Source organism: Symphodus melops, assembly GCF_947650265.1.
Source record: "Symphodus melops genome assembly, chromosome: 11".
Taxonomy (NCBI): Eukaryota; Metazoa; Chordata; class Actinopteri; order Labriformes; family Labridae; genus Symphodus; species Symphodus melops.
Window position 1 is genome coordinate 10,695,247 of NC_136701.1, and position 15,567 is coordinate 10,710,813.

General features: G+C 41.1%; 1 protein-coding gene across 10 annotated transcripts in view; it reads right to left on the bottom strand.

Annotated features, from left to right (window-relative positions):
• Positions 1-15,567, bottom strand: part of LOC306832179 (RNA-binding protein Musashi homolog 2) — a 259,288-nt gene that overhangs the window by 235,060 nt on the left and 8,661 nt on the right. For all 10 annotated transcript variants that reach the window (XM_079356626.1, XM_079356633.1, XM_079356634.1 and 7 more), the window contains exon 5: positions 11,749-11,790. In XM_079356626.1, the coding sequence (XP_079212752.1) occupies positions 11,749-11,790 (42 nt within the window). The remainder of the gene's footprint in view (positions 1-11,748; positions 11,791-15,567) is intronic.

Here is a 15,567-nt window from a genome sequence, read left to right on the forward strand (position 1 = left end):
ACAGCCAAGTGAGTGACAGAGCGCCCTGCATGTGAAAAAGCAGGTGCGGGTCTCCAGCATGCATGCCTGTCGATCTGTATTCCCGTACATTCTTCTTGCCATGCTTTGTTACAGCTCAGCCCTCAGATTCTATCTACCTCTTGCTATTACCGACAATACCTGGCAGATTTTTTTTTCTCGCCGTCGGGGCCATTTGGGAGCTATTAAGCAGCGCCTGGGAAAAAAAAGTACATGCGTATGCACGTCGCCGTCCAGGGAGCTTTAACATCAGGTGGATATCGCAGAAAATGCAATACGACGGCCTATGATTCTTATCATGATCAATTAGGGCCTCCTTGCCTGAGAATGACTACCTCAGAACTTTGCATCCGTTTCGGATTGTTTTATGCTAATCGTCTTGGAACGCTTCCATCTCCTCGTCATTTTTATCTCTCATCGAGACTCGCCTCTTGAAGTGAAACAAATAGCCAATAACTTGTGATTCTTATGATCAAACCACAAAGAGCCGATGCTCTAGATGCGTACAGCTAATTACACAATAGTTAAACATCAGATTGCCAAGAGATACGCCGCGGAATCACCTTCTCGTGGAGATATTTTGGGACGTTACACAAAAGAAACGTATCACACAGCCACCGAGAGTGACAACTTCAATTATAGTGGCTGTTCTGAAAGATGTAATTACAGTGTTGAATGTATTTCTGTTTGCTGCTTGTTATTTTGGGTACTATCCAGTCATGTTTGGTTATTATTAGAGTGTTGACTAAACCAAACATTAGGCTGGTACTGTTGGTTTCTTCCAAAAACACATCCCATTCATTACGACAAAGAAGTCCAATGATCCAAGCAAATGTAGGCACATTTATTTTTTTTGGGGGGGGGGGGGGGGGGGGGGGGGGGGGTTACGACTGAGAGAGAAAATATGACATGTGAAACACAAGCAGCCGAACCAGAACAAGGCAACAAAAGCTATTGCCCATCACTATTAATCACACTACCAACAATGGCACAGCTAACAATCTGACAGACATGTCTCGCTGATGGAATATCATTCTTAATCTGAGAGGCTGGTGCCTCCAAAAAAAAAAAAAAAAAAAAAAACTTCAGAGCATGAACTGTCACACAACGTCAAAGTGAGAAAGAGCAATCTGGCCCTGCGAGTTTCCAATATCTGACTCCACAATGACAACTGGATCCAATCATAGCAGAACACTTGAGTGAGCCGATCAGCCAATCCTCCAATCAGACAGACACGCCCAGACAAAACGATCGCACTTCAGCCTCACAATCACAACGAGAAAAAGTGCATCCACTGAGTGGAAGTGTGCCAGGTGTGTTTTGGAGGCACGTGGATGGCAGTCAGGGCAGTGAAGGAGAGACTCTAGTGTCCAAATGTGTGAGTGACAGCAGTGGCAAGGTAAATGAAGCTGTTTGGAAATTGTACGTAGCAGTGCTAATCAGAGAGAAGGAATCCCATCATTCCTCACTGTTCCCTGGACACTGTTCATTTTCAGAACACAGGAAAGAAGAATGGATTCTTTTGTTTTTATTGGACGAGTTGCAGGTGCTGTTTTTTTGGCTATAGATGTGTGTTGGTAATAATAGCACATATCTTGACACACCTGAGCCTCTCCCGCCTCTCGGTGGCGTGTTTCACTCTTTGTTGTACAAATCCAAAGCCTGTGAGTCTGACCTCAGAGTAACGGGGGGAAAAGTAATGAGAATTCAAAACTGGACAGCAGGGTGATGTCTCCAACAAACAATATAGAACCCATCATATTAAAACTGAATCTGCAAAACGTGACTGTCGTAAAATTACAAAAGCAACCCTCACCAGTCTCATCTTCCAGCAGCTAAAGCCATCCTAAACTGGAAACTTTCAAAGTTAAATGCCCTCTCGCTACGTAATTTATAATCTTGGTTTTACACATTGGATAGATAGGGGGGGAAAAAACGATGTTCATATCGTGAAATAGCTGCAGACGACAGGCTGGTCCACCTGTCATATAATCTCAGTGCACTAATAGAGAACAGTGGTACAGCTGCAGAGAGCTCAAGGTCAGAGTCACTGTTGGTTTGTGCTGACCAAAGCCACTTAGACTGTCAGACACTCTGTCGTGAAGTGAGTCTACAGGAAAAAACAAACACTCAATTTACTCCCTGCAGTCTCTTCTTCACTGTAATGCATTAAGAAATAAAGCTATTCTTTTTAAATTCATGTATCTGTGCATCATGAATATGCTACTGTTACTGTTAATAATGCTACCCCTTTTTTTTTTTTACTACTGAGTACTGAAGACAACTTAAAACTTACAAAAGCAACAACGTGATAGATGACCAAATTGAGCATAAAGCTGAAACATTGGATGCATTTGCCTTTAAAATTAGCAGAATGAGATGTTTTGGTCCTAAAACATTATCTTTGCATGGACTTGATATGCACAAAGATAAGCTTTGGCACATCTGTGAGGAAATGAAACGTCCTTCCACACGGGATTTAAAACCCAAAGATCTGCTTTTTGTCTCCGGCATGAACACAAAGTATTGCTGCTGTTTCGGAAAAAAAGATAAAAACTGGTTTTATTTGTAAACTTTCTTAAACTTTTCAAACCGAGTGTGTCATCAAAGACACGCTAGCGCAGGCGCACTATGGCTCGCCGTAATTGTGTGAGTGTTTGTGCAATCCGAAAAATGTTAGACATGGTAGCTGTTTGGCTGTAAAGCGGAGAACCTCAGCTTTCAGAAACCCTTGAAACACTCACATAATTACAGCGACCCAAAGTGCACCTGCGCAAATGTGTCTTTGACGACACACTCAGTGTAAAAGGGTTAAACTGCTCGACTGAAGTTTAATTTAACTGAAGCTGTTCAGAAACCAGGGATGTGTGAGATGAGCCAGCTCATTGATTAAACATCTTGGCCCACGCCAGTCAAACGCTGGTCAAATGTTGTGTGTAAGCTGCAACTTAGCCGGCGCTGTTGCTAAAAAAAAAATTTCTCTCGTAGAGTTTGACAGAATTCCGATCAAGAAAACTGAGAAAACGTTGTAGGTACACCATGTCGGATTTAACTGGAATATAACCAGCAAAGAGGAACCACATTCAGCACAGGCACGCAAGCGTTAACCTGCAAGGAGAACTGAAGGCTAGCGATGCTAGCACTCGTAAGGTTAGCCACGCCAATTTGACATAAGATCACAGTGTCTACATGTAAACCGTGTCAGCTTTTTATTTTGCCCTTCGTCAACAAGGAAATCAGTTGCTAGAAACAACCCTATCCAAAACAAACATCAGCACTGGTATCTGCCTTCCATACTGCATAAAATGCGACATTTGGTATCAGCAACTGTGGCAGTCAATGCTTCGGAACGATAACATCAATAATCACCAAAATATAGAAGGGTTTAAGGTAAATTGTGTCAATAAAAAAAAAAAAACATTTAGGCTGTAGCTGAGAGTTTAATCTTGGTCGAAGCTAGCTACATGTTAGCATTGAGAACTTTTCCACTGCTTTGTTTTTGATTGCACGACTATCAGAGAGATCGGACAAAAGGCAGCTCTAAGTACTGGCAGCAGAATTAAGAAAGAAAAATATCGGTGTGATATTGGAAAAGGTATAATCCAGCTCCGTTCTGCATATAGTCGGGCATACCTAGTCCACGTCAAACACGTGTTTCTGAGTGTGTTCCTGTGTTGTTTTCATTTCTGTGTGCGTGTGCGTGTGTGTGTGCGCGCCTCCGTGCAGATGCTTTGATAAGAGGTCTTGAGAGTGGAGGACCATGCCCTCCTCTCTCCTCTCTCCTCTCCATCTTGGCTAGCAGGCTGTCCTCATTACTGTCAGTCAGCATCAGATTTAGCAGTGCCAGGCTCCTGCACGGCCCTCTGTCCTCTCTGCCCTGCCAGCACTTGCCTGCCTGACTGCTGCTGCTGCCATTGGTAAGCATTGTAAGAACTTCTCAATCCCCTCGAAAAACCTAATTACTCTCCACCCACAACCAAGGAGAAAGAAAAAGAAGGCCGGGGAAGAAAAAAAAAAAAAAGAAAAAAAGAAGAGGAATCATGCACATGTACACTCTATTCACAAGCGCCTCAGCAATTATTCCAACAATAGAAATGTGTGTTCATAGTATATTTGCAGTGTAAAATAAATAATTGCACTAGCATTTACATTCACACTTTATTCATCTGTCAATTGAAGCATTAACATTTGAGGAAAGTGTGAAAAAAGGGATGCATTTAGAGAACCCAGGAAAAAAAAAAAAAAAGTGCATGAATCAAACTGAGCAACGCTTTGACTAGGCGTTAACTGGGTCACTCAGTTGGTGATTGTGTCTGACCACCAAACAAACAGTCATTCATATGTCTGTGCTCTGGCCCCGTTTTCATCTGGAGCAGATCCACAGAGGCTGCTGAAAGCAAAGGAGCTGACGGGTCAGGGATTTAAACCCGTCTCTAGCTCGGGCAACAGTAGTCATTACCACAAGGAGAGGAAAAAACAACTCCTCGTGTCAGCTTCCATCTAAAGGACGGGTTTATTTATGTGGTCTGCACATCAGATTTATTTACTTTTTTTCAGAGGGTGAGAGGAGAGTGACAGTGAAAAATTTCCATCAACTCGCTTGTCACTTTTCAGTCGTCTTCTGTCTGACTCTTGGTTTCGGTGAAACGTCTGCGCATTTAGTGTCAGCTGTAAAAACCCATTGCAGGAGAGCATTTATTGTGAGAAACAGAGCAAATATCTTATTCAGTTGGACATCTTGGTCTCTCACCAGGAAGACCCGTGCCATATGCCTCGAAATGCAACGTCAGGTTCAGATAATAGCCTGCACAACACAACGTTACTTTCTCCTGTTTCCAAGCTGCGTGCTGTCTGCTGCTAGAGATGCCTCGAAATACGAAATATCCAATAAGAAATTATCTTCTTCGCATGATAAATAGTTGGGAGGGCACATTGTCAAAAACTATAAAGCCCAACAAAGATATTGATATGGCATTCTGTTTCGACATTACAGACTTTTGTCCTTGAATGTTCTTTCACACTCGTGCAGCTGTGCAGATCTGAGTTGGAGCGGGGAAGCTGGTGCTTTTAATAAACTCGCAGGGACATTCAAAGGGGCTGGCAGCTACAGAGGTTTCATTTTCCCAGCAGTGAGCTGTGTCATTTAAAATCAGGATCATTTTCAAGAGGGGTGGGGGGGGAATATCATAATTCTAAATCTAGATCAAATAACTGAGCAAGGTGTAAGACAGGATTTACAAGGCCCTGTAATCCTGAAAGACTGGGAAGGAAGGAAAGGATGTAGAGAGAGGAGAGAGAGGAGGACGAGAGAGTAAGGGGCAGAGAAAGAAAGAAAAAAAAAAAAAAAAAGCTTGTTTTGAAACGACAGCCTCTTTATGACAGTCTATGTCCTGTGAGTCTGTGTAAGCCCGGGGCGGGAAACAACAGAGGCCAGGTGAAGGCCTATCACTGCCATACTTATGATACCGTATTACTCTTAACTCTTACAAAACCGCTTCAATTGGTGGTGGGCGACATGACCTTAGATTCACATCACAGCATGTTTTTACCTCTTTACAGTAACAGTATGATATTGCTGTATTACCGTATTTCAATATTCACGCACTACGACCCCCTTCCTCCCCGCCCCCCCTCAAAACAAGCCTGCGATGCGATACTCGACTCATGTCTGTGACCGGAGGAAGATGTTTTTATAGCCTAAGTCACAGTGTGTTCGCTTGTAACTGAATCTGAGGGGTTTTCAGTTTCATTTCTCTCCTGCTGCTGACGCTTAAAACGCATTTCCTGATATGACGGTTCGTTTAAAATAAAAACCTTTCAACGACATAAAAAAAGGGGGCTTCTACGAGGAGGATTTGTTGATAAACAGAGTGTGATCACCGTCACAAAGGTAGCGCTTTAAATCGGGGGGGGGGACATTCTCGGTAACGCCCACGGGAGTTTACAGCGTTTACGTCGGCCGGTTTTGACCACGAGTCGCGCGCAGGGCTCGCTTCATTGAATCATCTTGGGCTAAAAGGGCGAGCGAGACATCATTGAGAACACACCGTCGCCAGGTAGACCTTTTTTATAATAGAGATGCAAATCTGTGCTGCGCTGGGACTCGAGTGAGTCAGAGTTCAGCCACTCCAGCACACACTGCAGCCTGTGTCAAAGCCACAAACAGGATGCAAGCCAGTGCTGTCGTTGATACCGCTTTAGACCCACCACGACTTGAAATCAGAATACATACGATCAAACCAAACTAATGCATTTGTATTATTGCAGGTTTTTCATCTGGGATAGCTATTTCAGATCCATGGGCAGGAGTGCTACTTTTTCTATCTTGATCCCCGACATATGGTGTTCTTTTCCTTTTCACCGTCACTTTTCAAGATCTTAGTGCGAGTTGTCAGATCAGCCTATCAGTGGACAATATCTCCATGGCATGGCCCTATTTTACCTGGAAAGGACCAGAGCATCCTTCTGATTCCTTTGTGACTCTCACTGACCTTAATAAGAAAAAAAATTTAAAAAAACATTGTCACAGAATAAAAGATCAATATTATCAATCGTGTGTCAATGTTATCTTTTGGAGAGATGATTCTGATTCTGTCTTTACTTCATGTAGTATTACTGTAAGAACTGATTCAAAGTTGAGACTGAGACACCTTAAAGCCCCACCCCCCAAATAGAAAAGGGGGTGGGAGTACTGGTGGGAGAGAGAGAGAGAGAGAGAGAGAGAGAGAGAGAGAGAGAAGGAGAGAGGCAAAGGGAGTACGAGAAGGAGTCATCCAAAGACACACGGAGGCATAGAGAAAAGAGCTTCAGCTGCCAGAGTCAGAATGAAACTGTCGGCCGTGATGAGGGGAACCACAGTCCCAGCTGTCACAGGTTGGAGTAAAAATTGTGTAGTTTGACTGTTATTTTGACTGATAGCCCGGAATTACCTCAACGAGCGTGCGAGCATACAGCAGTTTTCTCTCCTTCTCGCCGACATTAACACATGCAGTTTAATATAGGAAAGATTCAGGGGGGGGGGGGGGAGAAAAAAAAACAGAATATCTGGAAGTGTTGTCAGTGCACTGCACATCTATTTGTGCACAGATAGAGTCTTCTTTCTGCATCCCTGAGACACACTGACAACCTGTTCGGGATGGCTTACAAGGCAAATCCCTTTAAGGAGGTGCACCAAAAAAAGAAAGGGTGACACCCAGTGCTCTGTAAATGGCTGCTGCTCCTTCCTTTCATTTCAATAACACGCCATCAGAACTCATCTCCCACTGAAGTGGCCGCAGTCCCACCGGCAATTAAAATCATGCTGGGACATGCCATAGTTATGTGTTACTCCACTGTGGGAAACAAAAGCAGCAGCAGCCGCAGCAGCAGCAGCAGCAGCAGAGGTAATGACGCCAGCAGTCGAGTGGTAAATCTCGAGCAATGTCGGTGGAAACCGTCGCTTTGATTTCTCTGGGAAGCAGAGAGCAGGCCTCATTTAGATCTTTCAGTAAGAACCTTACTGGAGGATATCAAACAACAGACGAGCAAGAAACAGCCTCATCTCAGCTCGCTCTCCTTTACAACTTTCTCTCCACAGTCACAATACTAAAAAGGCATGTGGGTGTGTGTGTGTTTGTTTTTTTTTCCAAATGCTCAGTATCTCAACAGGTTTGTACATTTTAATGGGTAAAACACAGCGATCGTTTGGGAGAAGAAACAACTATATTTTTTGATCTCAATCACAGCTGGGCTGAGGTTCAAATGGAACAATTTATGATGATTAGGCCTTTCATGAGCTTCAGGTGAAATGCACAGACCCTCATTGTTACAGCTCAGTCACAGTGAACTCCAACAACAACGCTCCTGAACACTCTGTTTCGTCTTGGAGACATCGAACCTCCAACATTTAAAAGTACCTACGCAAACTACAGTGAAAAATCTTCCTTTTTTTAACTATAAATGAGCTAATTAAGCTTCAGATTGATGAACAGCAGCATCTTTATATCTCGCCGATGGACACAAATTGTTTGGGAGAAGAATTTACTGATTCAGCAACTGACTGAGCTCTTCTTACATTCTCTTTACTCTTATTGATCAAAGTTTTGAACACTTGTGATAAATGCTTTCCAACTTCCTGTCATGTAAAAACAAAGAAAACACAGCATTCAAATCCATATTTTATAAAAAAAAAAAAAAGAAGAAAAAGAAAGAAAGATGACAATATATCAACTGCAAGAATAAAAGCCAATGACGAACCAAATGATTTATAAGTGGTTTGTCATGGGAGTAAATATTGAGATGATGAAATGTTTATGTTACGATCCTGCCATTCTAAAGTTTCCTTTATCTGTCTAATAAAAAAAATGCCCAGGCCCAGTCGGGATGAATAGACAAGGAGGCATAAATGAATGCACACAAAGCACTTTGCATCACATCATGGTTGTTTAATCCATTCACCTGTCAATCATCTGCAGGTGAAAACTAATCCCTGAATATGTGTGCTCGAGTCTTCGCTTCAACATGTCGAGCACAGCTTCGGTTTCGAATACTGAATGTTCACTTTTCAGTAAAGTAAGCTATAATTCGTGTTTAATGCTGCCGTTTCAAACACAAACGTGTCATTTTCAATTCTTCAAAATGGTATGGCCTACTGTACAGGCGAGTCAAATTTGGGATTTAAATCAAAATCAGATTTGGATTGAATGATTTCAAGGCAGTGTAGGTCACTATATTGTAAATTACTATTCGTTGCTGCACTCCTCTGTGTTTCCCCTTTGCTGTGGAACTGTCCGTGTTTTGGGCCAGTGTCAGTTATGGCTGCTGATACAAGTTGTTTTCCCTGTGATCCTGTCACCCTGCCGCAAACACCTTCAGTTGTTTACAGTGAAATGTCCTCTGTGCTCACCTTCACTTCCTGTCTGTTTTCAGGCATTACTCTTTACGTGCTGTACATACTGTATAGTTTTACCATACTGCAGCATTCAGCGGCGAGGAGGTCATTGGCAGGGTTACCTCTGAGGTCATTGTTAGCCGTGAGAAAATTAACGCTGATTGGTCTCGTCACGACTCGCTCCCCGAAGCCCCCCGTGCCACAGAGGCACCTGCCAAGGCCAGCCGCTTTAAACGAGAACGAAGCCTATTCAACAGCTGCACAAGCAGCCAGGCAGGCCGACAGTGGAGGGGAAAGAGGGACAAAGGAAAGCGAATGCAAAATAGTGAGGACTTTCTAAACGGGGAACTGAGTATGGGACTTCTTTTAAAAGGTCTTAAATCAATTGAACAGAAAGTACAAACCCATGCAATGTTAATCTATCTGGACTAATCCCAATGCTTTAAGATCCTTTATAATCCACATTCAATACAACCATTTTTCTTCCCTAACAAGCTTGGCCTATAGCATTTTATAAATCATTGCTACAAGACACAGTCACAGATTCTGTTATGGTGTTATTATTACCCCGAGGTATGAATTATATGAGGTACAACCACAAATATTTTCTTCTCCGAGTCATTACTAAAATAAAATATAACACTGTTCAAAAAAGATTAACAATAAGAGGCAGTCAGACGAGTTTCCTGTTCACTTTGAAAAATTGGAAGCATCCGAGATGTTTTATTGCACCTTTTGTGAACAGAAGAAGTTCAAGTGATACATTTGCCATGTAAGAAAGTGTGAAGAAACACTGGTAGTTTCTCAACCATATGCCGATATCCTTAAGTCACCATGTGCTCGGGCTTTGAAAGCCTGCACTGCCAATTCTTCATTTGAAACCTGACCAAGTCTTTAACAATGCCTCTCTCTGATCCGGTGGGAAGGAGAAAATCTATTATCGATTTCCACCTGGTTTAGGTGAAAAAAGCCCTGATAGTGGGGCTGAATAGTTCTACACTGTAGCCTGCACACTAAGGCTGGAGGATGGTTTGAGGGGACATGTCAACAAAGCCCCTGACTATACCAGAGTACCATCTGCTCAAGCTTAATATTTCATTGTCGAAAGAAATGCTCATGACTAGTAATCAAGAAAGGGGGGGAAAGATAATATGTGTTATGAAGAGCTCATAGAGCAGCTCTTGCATAATTTTGGCTTTTTTATTGAAATCACATTTTGTTTCAAAGTTAATCCATTACCACATGTAGGCACCACGATTCAATAGAAATGTCTAAATCACGAAATTCATTCAACCCCATTCAACTTCAATACGACTTAACAGACCCATAACCAGTCCGTGGATGTCACTCATCACACCAGGGAGAAGTCATCAATCAACTCTTAAATATTCAGTCAGACTAATACTGGACCATTCTGTAATTCCAGAAACAACGTTCAACCAAAGAGCCCCACAGATGCAAAGTTTGGTCGATAACATAGGGTCAATATGGGCCAATCAGATGTCTCGATAAAGATGTACATTTTCTGCATTGTTTAGCAGAACCATTGCATTGGTTGATTTTGAAACTGGTGTAATCATTTAAATACCTTAATACGGAACTTTAAATACTCTCAGCGCTTTCTGCCGCTTATGTAAGGTGTTGCCAACTTGGTGACTTTCACACTAAATCTGGAAACTTTCCAAATCCTCTTTGCGTGCAAAAGCTACTAGCTATAAATCTAGAACCTTTTTTTCTGACGCGTTGGCCTATTTGCAAACGGCAAAAAAAATACAATAAGAATCAACAAAAGAAAGTTCATTTGTAGTTCTAAAGTTACTCCTCTCTCCTACAGCGACTACTACAAATACATTGCAAAAGGTCAATTATGCAAATTAGGTGGTGATGTCATTTAGCGACCTTTAGCTACTGCCAATAGCTGCTTTCCTTATTCAGGAGTTGGCAAAACTGTTGATGTATCTAAGCATTACAGCTGAGCAAACCACTGGTGTGTTTTTTTTCTTTCTATTTGACCAGGTAAAAAAGTCATTGAGATGAAATATCTCTTCTTTAAGTGTCCTCGCTACACTAGACCTGGAAAACAATAACTCACATCTTTATTCTGTTAAATTTCTCTACTTAAGAAAGCAGTGCTCTGAATGAATTTGCATGGGGGCATAAGCCGTACAAAAAAGGGTCTATTTTCATAAAATATAATGTTAGTTCTGTTTACAAGCACATCTGTAATCAATTCATTTTCTCACATATCATTATTAGTCCTACAACTCCCGTATCAGTCGCGCTTTAAAAGCCAATGCTCTCTGCTCATACAAACATTTTTCAAGCCAGTCAGGACTCCATAAAACCAATGTGTTCACAGAAAAAAGATGGGTCCACTCCGCTGCATTAAACAATTAAAATTAATTTCATACTATTGCAGACTAGAACTGGCATTATCTTCATCTGCTACAAAAAAAACAAAAACAAAAACTTCAGAGTTCCCTTCAAGACAGTTTGCTAAATAAAACAAAAAAAAAACTATAATGATGGATGAAATGCAAACATAAGCATAAAAGCAGTTGGTGACAAAACTAATATAAAACAGTAAGGTAGGAGAGAAAAAAAACCACATGACCTCAATCATGCTGAAAATGTCCTTTAAGTCTTATGTGTCCAACTTTAATTGCTTCGGTGAAACAGCGCAGACAATGAGAGAACAATGGAGCCAGACTCGTTTTTTTTGTTTTTTTCTTCTCCACAATAACAAACAGACAACTGCTGCCTCTTTGTATCTGCTGCGCGAGCAAACAAAATTAGGTAAGCTAGTGACATGAGACATAATCATTTTCTTTGAGCAGGGTTAGTGACCAATTTATTCTTACCTTAGGCTGGGCGCGACGGGGAAAGGCAACCTTAGGATCAATCTGGGAACAAGAAAAGAATAGCAAAATAGTGGTTAAAAGAATGCTGCGGTTTTCTGAGGAGGAGAAAGGAATGAACAGGTGATGGAAAATATTTAACAAAGAGAACCATTCACACAGTCACATTTCAATCCTCAGAATAAATTCCAGTATTTTAACAGAAAATAACCACATTCAGAACTCAATGTATCAAAATGTCTTCTTTCTTTTTTTTTTCAACTTATAATGATAACAATTTATCAGAGCATCTCAGATTTACAAAAGCTGCAGAATCCGCCTGTGGTGATACAATCTGCTTTTGAATTTGAGCAGCATTTTCAGAAAGCATACGCTGCACTCAAGAGTGTTCAAAATTATTGCAATTACAAATCAAGTGCACGTGAATGACCCAAAATAGTGCCAATAAGAAGCTGACGGGGGATTCTTCAAACACAATGGGTCTGCTATGAACCTGATGTATCCCCCCCCCTTCCTTTAAGGTGAGAGTGTCTGACGGTGCCTGCAGGAAGGAAAGGTCATGGCTATAAGTTGCTTACAGTATCCTAACGTCTTCTTTCTGCACTCTTTGCACTATTTCTTGGCTCCTGGGTTGATAACTTAGATACAACTACAACAACTCAGACTAAAGGTTTTCTTACATATTATGTTGTCAAGTCGTAGTTTGTTACTTTTAAATGTTTTTTTTTCTCATTCAGCATATGATCACTGTTTAATGCACAACTACTTAGAATGCATCAGTCAGGCTATTCATTCTTTCTCTTTGACTGCAAATCATTCAACCTTCCTCATGGATATCATTTTTTTTTTATTGCCAAGTACATTTACATATACAGTACAAGGAATTGGTCTTGGTGCATTGGTGCAAAAAAAAAAAAAAAAACTTTACATGGGAAATAAGGCTAAAATAGCGAGCACTTAAATTAAACAGAATAGAATATCCGTGTCCCTTCTCATTTACTCTGCAAGATATTTCACGTCAAGTTTGTTTCCTCTCTGCGTGTGACAGTTTTTATCTGCAGCATCGACTAATGACAAAAGAAAATGTGTCATTATGAGGATTTGAAGGCAGCTGGCAAAAATCTCTGACCTCATTACTAACTGTAGAAATTGTTCTTCAATTGATGAAGCTCCATGACACATTCTAGGCACAACACTCATTGCAATGGGCAATGTACTTAAGGACAGCACATATTAATTACTGCTTATTACTATGTGTGAATTAGACTTCAGGCCAAAACTACTGGTGCTTCCAAATTATGTACAAGTGGCTGCCAACTGCTTTGTATTAAGGACGGTTACGGAACTGCTTATCGAAGAAAAAACATGAAGCGTGTAGGCCAGCCGCACCATCTTTCTGCTGGTCATGGTCGTCGCAGAGTCTTGCTTTTATTTTAGGAGGGAATCTCTGATTAAATATGACAGGGAGAAAATGAGAGTCTGAGGCCGTTGACGCCTCCAGATATTGCCAAATAACCAAGAGGATGCGTCAGATGAGCCTGTTTCTCCGTCTTGTGCTTGTTATCTCATTAGCTTAATTTTCCTCGTTAATCTCACTGGTATGAAGGTGTGTGTGTGTGTGTGTGTGTGGGGAGGGGGGAGGGGGGGTGTCACATCAACCTTTCACTTAAAAATAAGGAGGACATTTTTTTTTTTGCATGGCGATGTTGTCCTTGTTTGTCCTTGCCTGGACAATGGCAAGGAAGGGGGGGAAAAAGACACACCATTACGTTTGGTTGTTTGGGTATTACACTGATTTGTTTTTCACGAGAAATCCTTTTCCAGCTGTGCTACTTTCAAGCAATGTGCTATAATGAAGTCTTTACGACTGGCATTCATTTAAGCAACTCCTTCAGCGAAGATGGATTTATTTAAGAACAAGAGATCTCTTCTTACTGTGAAAAACAATGAAACGAAAATGAATCAGAAACACACAAAAAAACAACAAAAAACAACACAGCATCTGCATGGATCAATTAAGCCAATGAGACTGAGTATGTTTTAATGTGTTTGAAGGGAAACCATGATGCGCGATGTCATTGTCATCTCTTCTGTCAGTCTCAGTTATTACCGTTATCTTTCTAAATCAGGTCAATATGAGAAATGAATTCAATAACACCTGTGAATGGCAAGCCTGCTTGTAATGAATTTCATTTAAAGATTTGTTTTAGCACTTAGCCCCAGGCATAACCAATTCAAACTCAATTATTTTGTGCACCCCATTTGAGCAAAGACAACACATTATGCTGTGAATACCAACATCCTACACTTGGTATCGTACTTTTAAAGCTTTTACGAAACGTATCAAACCTCATTTTAATAAACTGTATGAACTAATTGTTTTTTCTGGCCTGCTGAGAATTTCTATTCGCGAGGAAGCTCCCCGTTTCACCAACACAGAGAGCGTTTTAATGCAGCATCGGTGTAGGTTATATAGTTTTCAGCTGTCAGTTATAAAATATAACAATTATTAAACAGGGACAATTATATGCACAGACCTGTGTTAAAAAACGAGGCTGTGGAACTGCAAACGCTTTAAAAACGTTCTCCGAGCAAAGCAACCAAATTAGGCAACGAGGACTTACAAACCAATCCTTCTGAGAAACGCTGTAGCAGCACCTTTTTAGGTCACAACTTATGATGAATGACTCCTTTGAGAGATTTGAAATTATGGAGGAGGAGAGATGTAGCAATTGTTTCCCTTCAGTTTACACATTTCTATGCGTGCGCCTGCAGACTTATGGCCAGGAGCTAAATTATGTGCTGTAATTATGCACTGTAAAACCGGACCATGAACCTGGGATTATGTTTTCTCAGTTGTACCTCATGCTCCCTTCTTCGGACATATTTGTGATGTAACACATCAGGTTTGGGATCAAGCAGACCTGGGGAGGGCCCTTGTTTCTGTGATTCCACGACAAGTGCTTACTAACGTTATTCCCCTAAAGCCTTCCCTCCATCTTTTTTATAACAAAATATGAAAACTAATTCAAAAATCTTAAATTTATTGCTTCTTTTTTTGTTCATTTTATTTCAAGAAAAAAAAATCTAATAAGATTTGGAGGGAGAAGACGTTATTTTTTTCTTAATTTGCTATTGCTTTTACTGTAATGTTTTATAGGTCCCATATTATGCCCTTTTGGGGGTTCATATGTCTAATTTATGTGCATACTAAAGTACTTCACAATCTAATGCTCAAAGAAAGTGTCTGTTTTCATGCACTGCCCTCCAAGCAGGCTCTCTGCCTATATTCCTAATGCTCAGAGAGAGAGAGGGGGAAAAAAAGGGTCCCCACATGTGCCAAGTCTGATCTGATTGGTCGGCTGATCTGCTCTCTCGTAATTGGTCAGTCATTCGGCTTCAGTATTAGATATGTCCCGCCCCTTTTACCACATTGTGAATGCTACAGTCAGCATGAGCTTGCTTTGACGAGCCAATGGCCTTGGATCAGTGACATCTTTGACTTGTGATGTCACAACACATTTTTTTAAGGGGGGGGGCGCTGTAGGGACCGAGCATTTCATGCAACCATTGCTACTGCTAACAGGAGGAGGTAGCAGAAGTTGCGTTTTAGCAGACTTTGAATATTTGCACATAAATGTGCCTAAACATGCACAAGACACCTGGAAACCACACGAAAGATCATATAAAACCAGAAAAAAGCATAATATGGGGCATTTAATTATCTACTATAAATGATCTAAATGCTACAAATACTGACATGTTTAAATGACAAATCACAATCTTATGGAGAAGAAAGCGGAGGAGAAAAGTATTTTTGGG